This window comes from Gallus gallus, chromosome 7 (assembly GCF_016699485.2).
Source record: "Gallus gallus isolate bGalGal1 chromosome 7, bGalGal1.mat.broiler.GRCg7b, whole genome shotgun sequence".
In the NCBI taxonomy this organism is placed as follows: Eukaryota; Metazoa; Chordata; class Aves; order Galliformes; family Phasianidae; genus Gallus; species Gallus gallus.
Genome location: NC_052538.1, coordinates 26,841,484 through 26,859,086, shown reverse-complemented (window position 1 = coordinate 26,859,086; position 17,603 = coordinate 26,841,484). Strand labels below are relative to the sequence as shown.

At 38.5% G+C, this 17,603-nt stretch overlaps 1 protein-coding gene across 5 annotated transcripts in view; it reads left to right on the top strand.

Annotated features, from left to right (window-relative positions):
• The window catches only part of MYLK (myosin light chain kinase), a 192,361-nt gene that overhangs the window by 123,478 nt on the left and 51,280 nt on the right, over nt 1-17,603 (top strand). For all 5 annotated transcript variants that reach the window (NM_001322361.3, NM_205459.4, XM_046943539.1 and 2 more), the window contains 4 exons: nt 386-466; nt 826-1,721; nt 11,958-12,074; nt 13,655-13,744. In NM_001322361.3, coding sequence (NP_001309290.2) covers nt 386-466; nt 826-1,721; nt 11,958-12,074; nt 13,655-13,744 — 1,184 coding nt within the window. The remainder of the gene's footprint in view (nt 1-385; nt 467-825; nt 1,722-11,957; nt 12,075-13,654; nt 13,745-17,603) is intronic.

Sequence of the window (17,603 nt, the reverse complement as noted above, 5' to 3'; positions counted from 1 at the left end):
ATTAGGAAACTTAAGAGCTTGGGCTTGAATAAATAAACAATAGGCAGTGTTGGAAAGATTTTCAACTTTGCAAAATAGCCCCTTCCTCTGCCTCAATTTCCCAGCTTTTGTGCTTGTTTTCCTTTAGCATGTTTGTTTTCAGCTGTTTCATACTGTAAATTGCTTTGATTTTTGTTCAGGGAGTATGCTGTTCCCAGTGAGGACAGCAACAGATCGGGAAAAGATATTTGAGATAGCTTGACTCTGAGTAAAAGGAGACCAAATCCACTCAGTCAACCACTACAATGCCACACTGGTTTTGAGCTGTTTTAGTCACTTAGTTGAGGAAAGTTACAGTTTTGGAGGGAGAAACCTCAGCTTTTGTGATTTTGCTTAAACATTTTAGGAACCAAGTTGGAGAATGCAGCTGCCAGGTGTCTCTGATGCTGCGAGAGAGTTCAGCTTCCAGAGCAGAAATGCTCAGAGAGTGAGTATTTTTCCCAGGGACTTGCATGGGTGGGTTCTATTTTTTGCTCCGTTAATTCTCTGCCCTTACAGACCCAGGCTGGCTGCTATTCAACCTAATCCCCAAATGTGACCCAACAAATTGTTTTCATCATACAGGCTAAGCACATTTTACCAAGCCAGAGTAGAGAAGATCTTTTTTGTTTGTGCCCTTATATGGCTCCTGAAGTCATCATTGATGCAATAAACTAATGGAGTGTGCTCCTCTAATCAACCTCCCCTTCTATAAACACATTTTGTTCCTGCTCTGAGATTGTTCTCTGACATTTTTAAACCAGCCCCTTTCCTGGCTGTCTCTTTCCTTTCTTTTTCGGATCATAGTGGGAGGGAATCAGCCAGCTCTGGAGAGCGAAGAGATGGTGGAAATTATGGTGCACTAACATTTGGTAGAACAAGTGGCTTCAAAAAGAGCAGCAGTGAAACCAGAGCAGCTGAGGAAGAGCAGGAAGACGTCCGAGGCGTACTGAAGAGGCGAGTGGAAACTCGGGAACACACAGAGGAGAGCCTGAGGCAGCAGGAAGCTGAACAGCTTGATTTCCGTGACATTTTAGGCAAGAAAGTCAGCACCAAAAGTTTTTCTGAGGAGGATCTGAAAGAAATCCCAGCCGAGCAAATGGACTTCCGAGCAAACCTGCAGCGGCAGGTCAAACCCAAGACCTTGTCAGAGGAGGAAAGGAAAGTTCATGCTCCTCAGCAGGTGGACTTCCGCTCCGTGCTGGCCAAGAAAGGCACCCCAAAGACCCCACTGCCAGAGAAGGTGCCACCTCCTAAGCCAGCCGTTACAGATTTCAGATCTGTGCTGGGTGCAAAGAAGAAGCCCCCTGCAGAGAATGGCAGCGCTAGCACCCCAGCACCAAATGCCCGTGCCGGTTCTGAAGCACAGAATGCCACCCCCAATTCTGAAGCCCCTGCTCCCAAACCAGTAGTGAAAAAAGAAGAGAAGAATGACAGGAAATGTGAACATGGGTGTGCAGTGGTGGATGGAGGAATAATTGGGAAAAAAGCTGAAAACAAACCAGCAGCAAGCAAGCCAACACCACCACCAAGCAAAGGAACAGCACCATCCTTTACAGAGAAGCTTCAGGATGCTAAAGTAGCAGATGGTGAAAAATTGGTCTTACAATGTCGAATTTCCTCTGATCCCCCTGCATCTGTCAGCTGGACTCTAGACAGCAAAGCCATCAAATCATCCAAGTCCATTGTCATCTCCCAAGAAGGTAAATTAATTGAATTACAAGCCAGCTGGGTGGCACTCTGTTATATCTGACTCACGATTAATAATATTTAGCTTGTTAAAGGTAACACAATACTTTATTTAAGTCCTGTGCCAGTAACTGATTCCAGATGCAACTTTTATGTTATTTCACTGAAGTATACAAGGAACAGCATTGTTTGACGTTTCTTACAGATTCTCCTTTAACAGTCTGCAGATGCGATTTTTATAAAGTTGTACTTCTTGCATTTCTAAATGCTGTTTACTTTGCTAACGCTGTTTAAGAAGCTGGTACATCACATTTATTTTAGTTAAACTTTAAGGACTTAGAATGCTGGAAACAAAATAATATTATTGCTGTTTTACAAATTGTCATTTAATTCTTTTGTATATTTAATAGTTTAGGCTTTTATTGCATTAAGAAGCAAAGAGAGATTGTGTTATAGAAGGAAATTACTACATCTTTGAATTATATGCCCTGTCACAGGGCATTAAATACATGCTTTTGTTGTCTTTAAAGACACTTAAGTACTTGTCCATCACTAGCATGACTTTTAATTAATTTCAGGACAGTACAGAATTTGGTAGAAGTCCTCAGAGAATACTTACTGTTATCAAATTGAGTCATTTTTTATATGCCACATTCTGGATAACCAAACTCACTAGACTGTTTCTGTATGAAATGTAATATTGCATCTAGACAAAATATATTTTCCTTGGGACAAAAATAGGAAGGATAACTGACAATACAGAAAATTTTCATTACTTCATATTTGTTTCATAAAACATGTGGTAAATTATATGGAGAATAACATTGTCCTGTACATTATATTAACAAACTTCACACTTAAAATAAGAATTATTGTTTGACATGGGGATCTGTACTCAAAATTGTGAATCATTCATTTAATCCAGAGTATTTTCAATATTATTAGATGAGAATCAAATGAACATGCACAGTGGTTTACCACGCAGTGAGCCAAGCACTGAAGCATGAGGATTTCTTTAAGTGGATACAGTCAGAAAAAATACTGTATTCAGATAAAAGAATAAATAGTAACACTATCTGAGTATTATATTAAGGAGATAAACTAAGAAGATGGGGAGAGGGAAATGATAACAGGTGCACTGTGTCTGTACATGCCTAAAGTATGTGAGAATTCTGTTTGTGAGCACATGATTTTCACAAGAGGGGACCTACAGGAATAGGGGTAATTTCATCCGTATGAGAAGAAGTGACTGAAGGAAATGTCAGCCTTGTGAAAAGCACTGACAGGATCAGGAAGGTGGGAAACTACATTTTCATCGCCCTTACATGGGAAAAAGTACAACAGCAAGATTTCAAGAGTTTTCTTGGAGTTGTTCGAAATGAAATTATGTATCTCAGAGATCACATCTCCTCTCAGAGTACACAAGATAGCATCTCTGTCAGAGAGAATCCAGTTGCTGGTTTATGAAGGATCAATTTATCCCTTGAGCCATGGGGGAGCCTCTTGGAGTGTCAAATCTTCAGTGTTGTGGTAATGCAGAAAGTTGTTTTCTTGACTGAGAGAACCTGAATAATTGACTGTTGCAATCCCCCATCTCATATTTGCTTTATGAAATGGTACTGTGGTTGATCAGAGAGGTTATAGATTCTCCCTCCTTGGAGATATTCAGAAGTTGTCTAGGCATGGTTCTGGACAACCTCCTATCTGGCTGTGCTTGAGCAGGAGGTTGGATCAGAAAATATCCTTGAGGGAGGTCCAGAAAACATCCACTTGCCTGGGCTGGGTATGTGGCATGTTCCACCTAGTTGTCTAGACTGGGTGACTCTGTTGATTTATATAACATCACAGAGCTGACACTTTGTCAGGATGTCCCACCTCAGCATGTTTTCCACTGAGGTGAAGAGTGAAGGTCACCAGTGGATGAGGAATCCGTTGTTTCAGGCCAGGTTTTTGTTTGTTTGTTTGTTTTTTTGGTTTTTTTCAGGGAACTTCCCAGTGAAGAAACTGTCCTTATGGTTTACCTGCATTATTACACTATTATCATAAGTAATTAAATAGGTATACATGATACTTAAAGTAAGTTCCAGTTTTCTTAGAAGTCGATTTCTCTTTTCCTATAATTAGGAGCATGTAAGTAGTTGAATAAACTAAGGGAAGAGAGGGAATAATTAGAACTACAGACTAGGACTGTGAAATAACTTCAGGATGAATATCAGGAAGTATAGCTTGATAGAGAAACTCTCCATATGGATTAGTCTCACAGGAAGTATTTGGAACAGCTTTAAACATAGAGAGCAACAAAAAAACTGGATGTAACACCGCAACCCAGTGCCAATATTCTGTCTTTTGCCCAAAGGCATGTTGGTCAGGCCCGCAGGTGTTATATCCTTCAGCAGCAATGCCTTTGGCCAACCCTGGAGCAGCATTTAATGTGCTCAGCGGATAATCCTCTACAGCATCCTCAGCTGAAAGAGCACTGAGTCTCTGGAGAAAGGGAAATTTAGAGAAAATGGACATAGCTGACATTAATGGGCTTAAATTGTCCAAAGCTATTTTTAATTTCTTCTGTATGATTTCAGTCCTCTTGTGTTCCACACCAAAATCCATTGTGAAAGTGGGAATGTGTGTGTTCTTAGCTATTTCAACTTTTTTTGTGCTGTGCTGCTGTGATGTTCTATGGTCACTACTAGCTCCCATACATGGAAAATAGCATACGTGTATTATCCAGAGGAGCATCACAGATGAAGTCTGCGTAGTCAGTTTAGTGATTTCCTGGTAACAAATATATCGTAGATATAAATGCATGAAATCTGTTTTCAGAAACACTTGGTAAAACAAGTGACATATTTGGCCAAGAAGAGCAGACTTTAAAATGTGTTTCTGTGTAACAAGATAACTGGATAGGCAAGCTAACTACTCCATTTAGGTACTAACTCACTGAAAGTAACTTTCCCTGGCACTGACTTCCTATATGATACTAAGGCCCTTTACCTGTTAAAAACACTTCTTTTCACGCCTCTGGGCTTGAATAGGCTGACAGTGAAGTCATTGTCCAAGGCAGTTTAGCCATTGGTGAGCAAGAAAAAGGGAGGATGTTGGCCCACTTCTTTGCCAACAGAACCCAAAATAGAATAATCACTGATTGTTAAGGTTTTCAGAGAGTGAAAAAAATACATTCTGCTCCAAAAAAGTCTTTCATCTTCAAGCATACTATGTAGTATTTGTTTTGTAATATAGTGATTAATCTAGAGTTCGCAATGTACTCAGTATTCCAGGATAAAATTTACACTAGCAATTAGAAATCAGAATCTAGGCAGCATAATACTGAATGTTACAATCACAACATATCTAAGAACAATCTCAGTCCTTACATTTTGCATTTATGTTGTTAATACTTCTTCATTTCCCTTCCAAATAATGTAAATTAGTACTTTTCAGTTCAGTAGTTACACTATTCCTTCTAATAATTCCCCAATTAGTATACTGTAGGCTGATTGGCAAGAGTGATTTGTTGCTTAAAGTATCTTTTTTTTATGAAGAAGTTGAGCTCTCGCACCATTTTTCTTTTACCAACTTGTCTGAGATGGTAGGAATTAAGATGATTTTATATTTTAATTCTTTTAAATATTTGTTGGAGTGTTTGTTCTGTTTCTGGGATAAGCACTAATGCTATTGTTGGTGGGGGTTTTTTTGTTTGTTTTTATTTTTGCCCGTGAGAACTCAAAATAAATGTTAACAGACAACAAAGCAGCATGCTCATAACTTGGAGCTTCATGCATATATATGGACAGGTTAGATGGTGTATGGTTCAGAGGTAGTTGTTTTTAATATGAGAGAATGTCTTTTTGTTTGAGGTTATGGGGAGGCTTTTTATTTGGGGAAAAAAAAAAAAGATTTTAAGAAGGCTGTAGCAAACACTACGGTGAAGTTAGACTTATAAGGACAGAGCAGAACAACAAACTTCCTCACACGGTGAACTTCTTAGAGCAGAATCCATTTTGTTTTAGATTTGCATGGTACTTGGCAGAGTAGAGTCCTGTGCTGGTGTCCTAATGTGACTTTTGGGTAGGAAAATCTGGATTGAAAATTTTTACGTGGTTAAAAAGCTGGTTTGGAACACAAAAGTGTTGGCTTTGGGACCTGACATTCTAGACTAGAGATTTGACACTAACAATGAATATAAGTACAAAATAGCAAACTTTCCATTTTGCTGAGTCACCTTGCTGTGCTTTTTTGGCTCACTATCATGTGACTGTTTAAACTGAGGAAAAACTACTTACTATAGGCACAGGTGGCAGTAGTGGCGTAGCTTAGAAAATGCCCATTTTGTCCTGCTTTGTGTTAGACACTGCAATTTTTAATTTCTCAGTGTCTTGGCAGCATAAAGAGTTGTTAATCCTGTTAGCAGTAATGCCTTAACAACTTTCTCGTGACTTACTCTATCTCTTGTCTTCCTATCAGTTTTTCTTGTCTATGTCATTCTAACTAGGATCTGTCATGACTCTTTGGATTTTTTAGTAAGTGTTGAGCAAGAATTTGGTGTGCAATGAACACATTTCTATGTACTGCTGACAGTAGTTGGAATCTGCAGCTTAAAAAGCTTTTTCATAAAGTTTAAGTCTAGGGCAATGGTCTGAGCATCAGTTCTGACACAGCTCTGTGTTTGTCATGTGACACAAAATTTCTCCCCATACTCTAACTTTTGTCTGAAGCTTCCTTCTTTCAGGAAGGCATATAGTGTATATTGAAATATAGCAGAAGAGATGAATTGGCAATAATCTCTGGCAATTTGTTGCTGTGGCTAATTATTCTAAGTGTTTTAGTTTTAGATCTAGAAACAAAGAAATGTCTGTTTACATATTTGAATGTATGTGTTTTCTGGTTCCAGATATTGGCTTCCTTTCTTTGCTAGGCTAAAGAGCACATTTATACTTGATATAATGGCTTTGATTCTGTAATCAAGACACTTCTCCCAGTTCTCTTTTATTTTTCTAAGACTTGATGAGTCAAGCTCCTACTAGCTTTCTCCCAGTAATGCACTTTGTCTAGAACTTGGTGGGGTTTTGTTTGGTGATTTTGTGATGGTTTGCAGTGTGTTTTGTTTTGTTTTTTTTAATGCTCCTCTTCGCTGTTGTGTGTTGGCTTATTGACCTATGAAGAAAACAGGTAGCAGAACCATATTTCAGCATCAGTGAGATAGAAGTCATCTTCCTATTGCTGTGTTTGCTGGAGATAACTTGTCCTCTTTCTACTGCATAGTGTAGCTCATATTTGTTACTTCTGTGTTAAACCTTTAAATATTCTGAAAATAGAGCATCCCTTGTTGCTTACCATTTCAGTGTCTTAAGCTGTATTACTTGTAATTTCACTGTCTTAAACCCCACCTCCTTTGAGTGAATAGGACTCAGATTGAAAATTAGATTGTTTATGAGGTGTGCTCTATTTTCTCTTTCTCTTTCCATTTCCATCTGTCTTTTGACATCTGTAAGCATTCCAACATTTAATGTAGATATAATCCTATATTACAGATTAAAGTATTGAATAACTTTGCTCCTAGAGTCTGGTCACAGAGGAAGTGCACCAAAAAGTGATGATCTCCAATTGTCAGCTCTCCCTGGGTTCATTGTTTTGGCAACTCTAATTCTACCTGCCCTGGCAAGTACTACATTAAGAAGAGTGTATCCAGCAGATTGAGGGAGGTGATCCTTCCCCTCTACTCTGCCTTGGTGAGGTCACATCTGGAGTACTGTGTCCAGTTCTGGGCTTTCCAATTCGAAAAAGTCAGGGAACTTCTAGAGAGAGTCCACAAAGATGATTAGGGACATGGAGCATCTCCCCTGTGAGGGACAGCTGAGCAACCTGGGACTGTTCAGCCTGGAGAAAAGACAAAAGTGGTATCTTTTCAATGCTTATAGGTATTTAATGAATGGGAGTCAAGTGGATGGGGCAAGCTCTTTTTAACAGTCTTCAGCAACAGGACAAGGGACAGTGGGCACAAAGTGGAACACAGAAAGTTACGTACAAACATGAGGAAGAACTTCCTTACTTTGAGAGTGACACAGCAGTGGAACAGGCTGCACAAGAGGTGGTGGAGTCTCCTTCTCTGGAGATACTCAAAACTGACCTGGACACTTTCCTGTGTGACCTACTTTAGGGAACCTGCTTTAGCAGGGGGGGATTGTACTAGATGATCTCAAGAGGTCCCTTACAACCCCTACAATTCTGTGATTCTGTGAAAGCTTTTAATGTATTAAAGTAGTATTAATTACTAGCAGAAACATGAAATAACTCATATTTCAGTAATGACTAATTACTTTTACACAGATACATTTTGCAGTTAAGTGTGTAGTCTCATAAATAACAAAAATAGGTTTTTCACGTAGTTAGAACTCTTAGTGATATTATCACTTAGTGATAATTATACTTAACTCTTTTTCTTCTCTGAAACCCTTGTGAGTTTTTTTACTACTTTGCCTGCTGTCATTCTGATTGTAGTCAATACTTTCCAGGTAAATCCACTTGCCCTTTTTAAACATGACTGGGGCAGTAGCACATATTTGCACTTTCCTGCACAGTTAGTGCAGGATTTATTAGAAAATTAAACAACAACAACAACATATTACAAAACTAACATCAGTGAACCAAAGCGTTCTTCAATAAATTTATTATGACACCTAGGCACAATTTATTATGGCCTAGTGTTTAATAATATTGCTAAATACTCTATAATCCTCTTTGTCCTGTGAGATACAAGTGAGGAGGTCAAATACAAACTTCAGTTTGTATTAGAGACAGGAGTCAAGAGTTAAGCTATCTAGATGCCAGAGCAGGGAATTAGATGCAGGAGATGTTTTTTGTTGGTTTGTATATATATATTTTTATATCTGAAGTTCACTTTCTGCAGAGTATCATGGAAAGAATGCAGAAGCCTAGAGATATTTTAAACTGGTTTGTACTATTTCTGAGCAAGTCAGAAAATCCTTTAATAGCTCAGAATGCAAGGTGAAGGCTTTAGATATATAAACCAGAGCCAGTAAGTTGTAAGCTTCTGTGGCTGCTGAGGTCTATCTAGAGCTACATCAGTTCTGCTAACTGGAAGATCCAAGCATTAGTGTTCACTCTAACTCCCCCTTTGTGATAGTGTTTTAAAGTCTGTCAATGAGCTGGTTCCTAAAAGAAAAAAATATTATATTAAAAAAAAAAAAATAGAGGGATACTGGGACAAAACTGATTGCAAATTCTTTTAGTTGACTGGAATTTGTGAAATGACAGCATCCAGAATTCCAACTGGAGTAACCATTCTGAGTTTTCTTACAGTTAAGAGAAAATACGCTTATTTCAGGTCATAAAGAGCTTTTGCAGAGGAAATACCAAATATTTCATCAAAAGACACTTGGCCCTCTAGCCTCAGGAATCCTAGTGGTGCTAGGTCACAGAATATTGGACTTCTGGGGAGTTTCCTATCTTTATTATATCTCATCAAGTTTTGCCAATTTGTTGCTTTTATTTTTCATTGTTAGTGGTTGTGCTTTTTTGGTTGGTTTGTTCATTTGTTTCATTGTAGTTTTCTAAGAAAAGATTTCTACAGCCATGTTCTCTCTCAGCCTCCCCTTGTTCCCCTGACCCAGACTGGCTAATACCTCTTTGGATCTTTTGGCCAATTTCACACTATGTTTGGGTAGTTCATAGCTTCCCAAATGCTAGTAGCTAAATAAAGAAGAATAACCTAAATTGTCTCATGTCCCGTTCACTCCTCTACTGAGGGCAGAATGCGACCATTACACCCAGTGGTAGAAACATGCCCAGCAGTCCCAGTGTACTTTGTATGTACTGTTCCCAGGTAGTTACTGGAGGGTATGCTGAAGTGAAGGGAAATAGGATACAGATTATTGCTGTAGGGATGTTGAAGTCAGGAGACAAAAGCAGCCCTTGAAAAATCAGGTTTCTCCTATTCATTAATTCAAATTAAGGACAAATAAATGTTCTTTTGCAGTGGGCAGGACCAACATTATTTCATAAGGACTCTCTTATTAGAGGAGTAAGCCAAATGCAGCTTTGATCAGACCTTGCCTCCTGGCCTGGCCAATACTGGGTTCTAAAAGCACAGCTAACAGTGCCGAATGCACATAGCAAGTAGAGGATCATCATGAGAAAATCCCAAAATTCTAGATTTTAGCGTAATAGTGGACAATGACTTATTGTTAGGCTGCAGACTTTCTTGTGTTGTGTTTTTGCATCAGGAAGTGTTTCTTGTAAGACATTAACTTATACAGCTGCAGCATGCCGCATGGACAGCAGTGCAACGATATGAATGCACATACATGGCCAGAGATCTCTGTCACACGTCATTGCTTCATAGTCTCTGTTTTTTGGCAAGAGCATTTTTGGGTTATAATATGTGACCTTTTCTAAGCATATCATATAGATTTATGCAAATTCTTAGACTATGTTATCTTTCATTTCCCCTCCAATTTTCTCTAAGCAGAAGAGCCACCTGAATTTATTTTTGCTAGATGCCTGAAAGAATACTTTTCTAATGTCTCTCCTCCATTTGGAACAGAGCTGCAGCTCGTGACATTTTTGGCTCAGCCTAACTCATGAAGATGAGTTGACTCAGGAAAGGCACATGGCTTTTCTCTTCACACTGTGGTTGGCTGAGCACAGCCCCTGTGAGTGAGGGGTCAGCGCTCCTGAGAGTTTTCACATTGTTTCTCAGAGGGAAAATTGGCATTATTTAGAGCTTCTTGATTTTGTGGAGAATGAGGTGGAGGGAAACAATCAATTTTTTCCAGCTCATGTGTGTCTGGCAAAGCAAATTTATGGAGAACAGTTTATTTATTTTTTTTTTTAAGATTTGCTTTGAATTATATTATATTATCCAGCTTTACAATGAGGAAAAATCTGAGTACCAAGAGCATAATTGCCACATCAGTGCTGCAATCTAGTCTCCAAGAGGAGCCATTAAACTCCCAGTGTTTTTCTAATGCCATCTTCCTCATTACAAGTGATAGACGTGATGGGGATCCTGAGATCAGGCACTCTGGAAAATAGAGGGTAGCCTCCAGTTATGTAGAAAGAAAGGTGGAAAATGACAACAGATGCTGGGAAATTTCCTTATGTCTCCAGACTCTTAGAAAAGGTCTAAGAAAGATAATCTTTACATTCCATCCATCAATTAGGAGAGACTGAGAAAGGCAAATGGAGGAAGAAGAGAAGGTACTACTGTGGCTGAAATAAATGGAGGGTGGAGGCATTCTGGGCAATTGAACAACACTGTCTGAAGTGCACAATATCTCAGGCTGTGTTTAGGGCACAGGTCAGGCTTTCTAGTGAGGAAGAAGAAAGAAAACACTTAATATTTGGAAGCTAAAAGTGTTTTAAGTGGAGTTTTCCTTGGGAAGCAAAGCACATGGTTGTTCCAAGCAATGGAAGTGAATGTAAGGAATTAGGTGAACAACAGTTCTCCTTCTTTGTCCCCAACCAGTGGGAACATCTTCTGTTTTGGTTCACAGAGTTTTATGTTTTAAGAGGAAATGTATTTCCCTTGGGTCATACCAGACTCCCTTTGGTAACTATTGAGCTTATGTCGCATCCTGTTTCTACATACCCACTGAAGTCAGATTTTGCTTTTCTGTTTCAAATGGAATGAGTTTGTTGCAGTGACAAATTTGACTGCTGTTTTTATGTTGGACTTTTTAACAGATGCTTTACAATATCAGATGATCATTCTTTGATGAATTCAGGCAAAACAAAATGGCTCTCAGTTGCATTTTTAAACTTGGCCAGCAAGCTAAGATTCTGCTTTCAAGCATGGATGCTTATGGGGGTGCTAGAGATAAGTCTGAATCAAAATATTACAGATGGACAGGTTATGGAAGTCCTCTTCTTTTGATACCTGCAGTGCTAGCATTTTTTTGAGAAATGAATAAGTGAGAAGTCCTTTTCCCTGTTATAAAACAAAGAACATTAGCAGAGATTCTGCTCCGAGTCTTCTCCACTATTATGTTAACCACTTTAGGGCTACAGAGACAGCTTTGAGAATCTTGGGGAACAGTGATGTGCATTCATGTGGTTTTATTTATTTCAGCATTAATAAAGTTCTGATTCTGATGTTAAATTATTAAGGTCAACACATCTTCTTCTATCAGTGAATATCAACTGTAGGAAAGGATTGGTTCATTTCACGCATTCTGTTCATTTTGTGGACTGCATCCTGATGTCTCTCTTATTTGGTCTCTCTATTGTATTAGGAACACTGTGTTCACTAACCATTGAGAAGGTCATGCCAGAAGATGGAGGAGAATACAAATGCATAGCAGAGAATGCAGCAGGAAAAGCAGAATGTGCTTGCAAAGTGCTTGTGGAAGGTAAGTAGCTTCCTGGATACAGAAAAATCCTCTTTAATTTCATCCTTCCTTCCCTTTCTTTCCCAGTACACCAGCCTTTATGAACCACATACCTAAAAAGTATTTCTGCCTACTTCTTCTCTCCACTTTTCAGTCTATACACTAATTGAGTGTGTTCCATAATGGAGCACAAGCAGAGACAATACAGGCCAAGGACTCTGTTTGCTTTGCGGAATAATCTATATTCTCCTGCTGTTCACTGTATTTCCACAAGGATTGTGGAGTTGGAGTTGTTTCTGAGCTATATGCATTCTTTAAAAGCATATAAGAATTCAGTGTGGAAGCCTGGCTACTAGTCTGTTTCAACTCTTCTACATATGGCTTCTCAATTCTTTGTATTGACTGAAATTCAGCCCTTTGTTTTTTCTACTGAAAGGGAGGAAATACAAATTAATTAGAAGATGGATAAGTTGCTACCAGGGGAATGCCACTGGATAGCCCATGTCCAAAACAGAGGGGAAGGATGGCTGTTATTTTTAAATTAGAATTGTGATCTAAACCAACAATTCAGATTGCTCCTTTCTACTCAGTCTGCTGTCAGCTTCTCAGACAATGATTTTTAGATTCCAGAAATAATCTTTGATTTCATTATATAATTTGAATCCATGGGAATAAAATGGATGTCCGAGGAATATTTGATTTCAATCATCAAAATAGTTCTGGGACAAATCTGTAGAATCTTAAGTGCATGGACTCAGACCTAGCATAGCCTTGTTCTCTTAATTGTTTGGTAGGAGATTCTGTCTTTCTCCATTAACTTTTTAGAGAATACAATTTTCACACACTTGTACCTAGAGATAGATGACTCAAATGCGTGGTTCCATAAAGTTATTTTCTCCAATAACAGAATTTTGAATAGCTATCTCCTGCACAAATAATTTAAAAGGTGCATATTTGAAAGCTATAAGCTGATAGAGTTATTGCTGCAGTCATAATCCTGAATTGGGATCTTCTGAAGAAAAATGTCAGGGTCAAGCAATCTAAGAGATGATGCTCATTAGAATTTGTTACCCAAAATGTTCTACGTGAGATAACCTTAGTGAAAAACATTTGCATCTTCTATTTATGTGTCTGTATCGTATGGGAACATACAGAGGAAATGCTGCTTTTCAAAGTGTGCTTGTCTGTATGGTTCATATAGATAATGGAATAGAAGAACGACATGAAATAGATTCTTTAGGGTGAAATAATGCTTCAAAGGTGCCTTGGCTTCCCTATTTCCCTGCCATGTCTAACGCAACCTTATGCAAATTGAGCTTTGTTCTACTGAGTCAAAATGGGCCCACTGGCTTTGATGGTGCCTCTTTTCTAGTTGTTCTCTCAGGCTCTCAGTGCAACCACTCCCATAGAGAGATTCTCCCTGCCTGCTTCCTCTTCATTTAGGAATGTGACATTCTTCAGCAAGTTTGTGCAGAAAATCTTGCTTGAAAAAAATAAAGGCCAGTAATTTCCTCTAACCCTACAGAAATATAAAAACAAACAGCTCTTTCATTATTGTTTTTTAAATAGAATTTTTATTTTATTATTTGTTTGGATTGTAGATACCTCATCCACAAAGGCTGCGAAGCCAGCTGAGAAAAAGACCAAGAAGCCTAAGACCACACTTCCCCCTGTGCTGTCAACAGAAAGCAGTAAGTGACAGAGATTTTAATTACTTTATTTTTACTGGAAACAAACGAGTGCTTTGGGATTCCACAGTCATACCCTTCTGTTTGCAGGCATAGTATTAGGAGCTTGTTCTGTTCCTTTAACCCCTGCATGTAAGGCTTGTGAAGTGTGTTTCTGTCTTGTGGGGATTAGAAATAAGAGCTAAAACCACGAGTTCAGATCTAGCCCACTCAGTTCTCAGTTTTCTATAATGATGCAATAAACTTATGACACAGATTTCTTTTTGGCTGCCTACCAAAGAGCACAGAAATTCTCAAGTGGTTTGCCTGCAGTCATGTTGTATCCAGCGTAGACAATATATTGTCTTACCATTAGTAGGCAAGGTAGCTTTGCTGAATCATCTTGTAACATGATCTTCTTTTTAATAAGAAATTTCTACTACTGCTTTTGAAATGAAGTGCTCATAGTATGCAGATATCTATCTCAGATGTCAACGTGAGTTCCTAAAAAAAGACATAAAGACAGAATTCTAAGGAAAATGAAATATTTAATCCAGCTGTGTTCTCCTCTCAAAATAAAAGAATAACAAAAGTTTATAATCTGATTATCCAGCATGGAACATTTTCCGCTTTTTTTTTTTTTTTTAGCACCAGTCAGGAATCAGAGCAATTTTGTATTGATTGATAATCACAGGTAATAATTGCACTTCTGGAATTGTTGTCTTATGTATAGCTATGCCCTGGGTTACAGCTGTTTCTTAGTTCCTTGCTGAGCATTACAACTTTTCCCTTCTACATGTCATTAGGAGTGTGTGAAGGGTCACACCAACAAGCTCCACCTCTGTACCTGAGCTTTAAATACTGTAAATTACAGGAATTAAGAACAACCTTTTTTTTCTTCTTTTTTTCTTAGACATGAAAGCAAGTTTAAAGCCATTCAAAGCTCCACAGAATAGTGTTTTGAACAGTGTTTTGTATGCACATACATTTCAAGGAATCCCAGAAAGGCTGAGGTTGGAAGGGACCTCTGGGTCCATCTGGTCCAACTCCTGCTCAAGCAGGGACACCCAGAGCAGAGTGCCCAGGGCCATGCCTTGGGGGCTTTTGAAGCTCTCCAAGGAGGAGACTTCACAACATCTCTGCACAACCTGTGTCAGTGCTCCATCATGTGCACAGCACAGAAGTGGTCAGAGGGAACTTGTTTTCTAGTTTGTGCCCCCTGCCTCTTGTCCTGTCCCTGTGCACCACTGATAAGAGCCTGGCTTCATCTTCTTTGTGCCTTCCCTTCAGCTATTTATAGACACTGATACAAATCTCAATCAGCCACTCCCCACAGTTTCCTCTCATCCTCCCAGCAGCATTATCAATTGCAGCTTCCCTGGGAGAATGTGTGAGTTGGAATTAAATCCAAATACAGGGATACATGCCCTGATCCACATCCTAGTAGAATCACTGCATGTCTTGCTGTTGATGTTATTGAAAATTGGATAGGAGGAGTATGACAGAAGTTTGTAATTCTGGAGTTAGTGATAAATGGGAAACGAAGATGGACATAATGGTAACTGTTTTTTTAAGAATTCCCTTTTTCAAAATGGCTTGAAAGCATCTTTCCTGTTGCACTGAAAACACCAAGGAAACCGGAGAGAATGTTGGCCTTCACAAGAGTCTTTAGAAAACAAACAAACAAAAAAAGCGTATTTAATTTTAAAAGGATTTGGTTGCAGAGATTCCACGGGTATTTTCTAACATCTCAGCCTCAGTCTCTGGAAGACTGCCTAAAATGAGCAAAATATACAAAACCGATCCAGTAGACTTCATATTTTCAATATGAACTGAAATTCCTTTCAGATGTAGAGAAGTTCCTTATCTGAAAGAGAGTGGGCTTCACAGTTGTACATCTTTACCAGTTCTCACCAAAAGAAATCACAATCTAATAAGCAGATAAATTTTTACTAAGTGCTCTTCTGGTCTTTGTTGCCACATCAACTCATCAGCAGTCCCAATGGCAAGTAAAGTGGAAGGAATTACATGGAAGAAATAGCAAGGAAAAACATCCTAACAATGCCACTGAATAAATTCTGTATTTTGAGTAACTGTTTCAGTTCTAAACCTCCCACCTGTTTCTTTGAATAGATTTTGGAGAAATAATGACATTACATAGCAGAGATTAAATAGACTGGGAATGTTTAGTTTTAAAGGATATTACTGAAAAGGAATATGATAAAATCTATAAAATGATGAACAGCACTGCTGTCCCGTGCCAATCATGGAAAAGAGCAAGAAATGCCATTTCTGGTTGAATTTATAAATGAAATACCATTAAATTCAGGGTACACTTCACATATCTTTAAATGGTTTGCCTTATTTATTCTTCCTGGATTTATAAGATTGATTTCTATGAAGTCACAGCGGTATATACTGTATGGGTATAGAAGCTGTATACTCCATCTCATCTTAAGAAATACTTATCAGAAAAAATATTCTACGTCGTCTATTTTCTATAAGAAAGCAGAAGTCAAATTTCATATGGTGAGCATGTATGTCAACATTTCCTCCCTTCGGATAACTTATAAAAGATTCCAAGATTTTTGCCCTAGTAGGAACCTTCAGGAAATCTTATGGAAATTAATTAACTTTTAGTTCCTGAAAGTGAAGATCAATATGCTTCTCTTTCTGAAGGAGAATGAATGTTATTGGCATATTAATCCGTAGACATTTTCTCACTGTGAGAATTGTTGCTGCCCCATTGACTGTACTATAATAGGAAGAAACTGCATCCTAGTAATTGTTGCTCAGAAAAGAATTGGTTTTAATGCTTCAGAAAATAACCATCCTAAGTCTAAGCATTGGATCAACGTGTTTGGAGAGAAACGTCCACTGTTTTTTGAAGATTCACAGCACTTCTTCCAGTAAATAGTAAGAGGTGGCAACTGCCACTTGCCATAATCAGTGATATGAAATCCTAACAGGAAATCCTGGATTCTCTCATCAAGTTACACACATGTTAAACCTGCTGTTCTCATACCCAAAGCACATGCACTGAAGGGTGGCCCCAGCACGCATTTTCATTGCACAAGCATAAATTTTTCCTATCAGTTAAAAATAAACTTACATCAAAGAAGTAACTTCTTCCACACACCACCAAGTGAAGGGGCCCAAGATGCATTATTTAGCAGTATTTGGTATCTTGCTGATATAAATCTCTTATATCAGCCACTGCATAAAATCTGTTTGCTTTCATGTCAAACACTTTTATGGTTAGGTAATAATGCATTCTCCTGCAGACGGTTGTTAATAAGCTGTCGTCAGTGACACTGTCCAGATCGAATCCTCTGGAAGGACTGCTCTGTTATCCACCAGATCTGATTTCTCAGCACTGTCGGTACTTGAATTCAGGCTGAACAGTGGTATTTCTGGAAAAGAGCATCATAAATATGTTAGACAGGACTCCTTATCGTATTACATATTCATTGCTGTGGAGTTGGGGATGGGGTAGGTTCTAAGCATTTTAATTACCATGGAAAAATGGTGAGTCAGTGGCCCAAGTGATTAGCACACAGTTCTGTTATCTGCTCTTCAATAAACAGTCTTGTCAGAGGATCCAAATCTGCAAGCACTGTAAGAAAATCTGTAAGAAAATGTCACATTCAATATTTAAGCTTGATGAATTTTTGGTTGATATCTGTTCTTTCAATATAAATGAAAAATGGCACTGAGGGATATAAGGTCTTTTAAAATTTGACTATCATGTCAGATTGTTTTCTCCTCAGTATAAAACTCATCTATTTCTAAGAGAAGAACTAAGTTACTATGGAAGCAACTAATCAGGTCAAAGAAATTCTCTTAATTGCACAAATAAGACACAACTGTGGAACAGATGTGG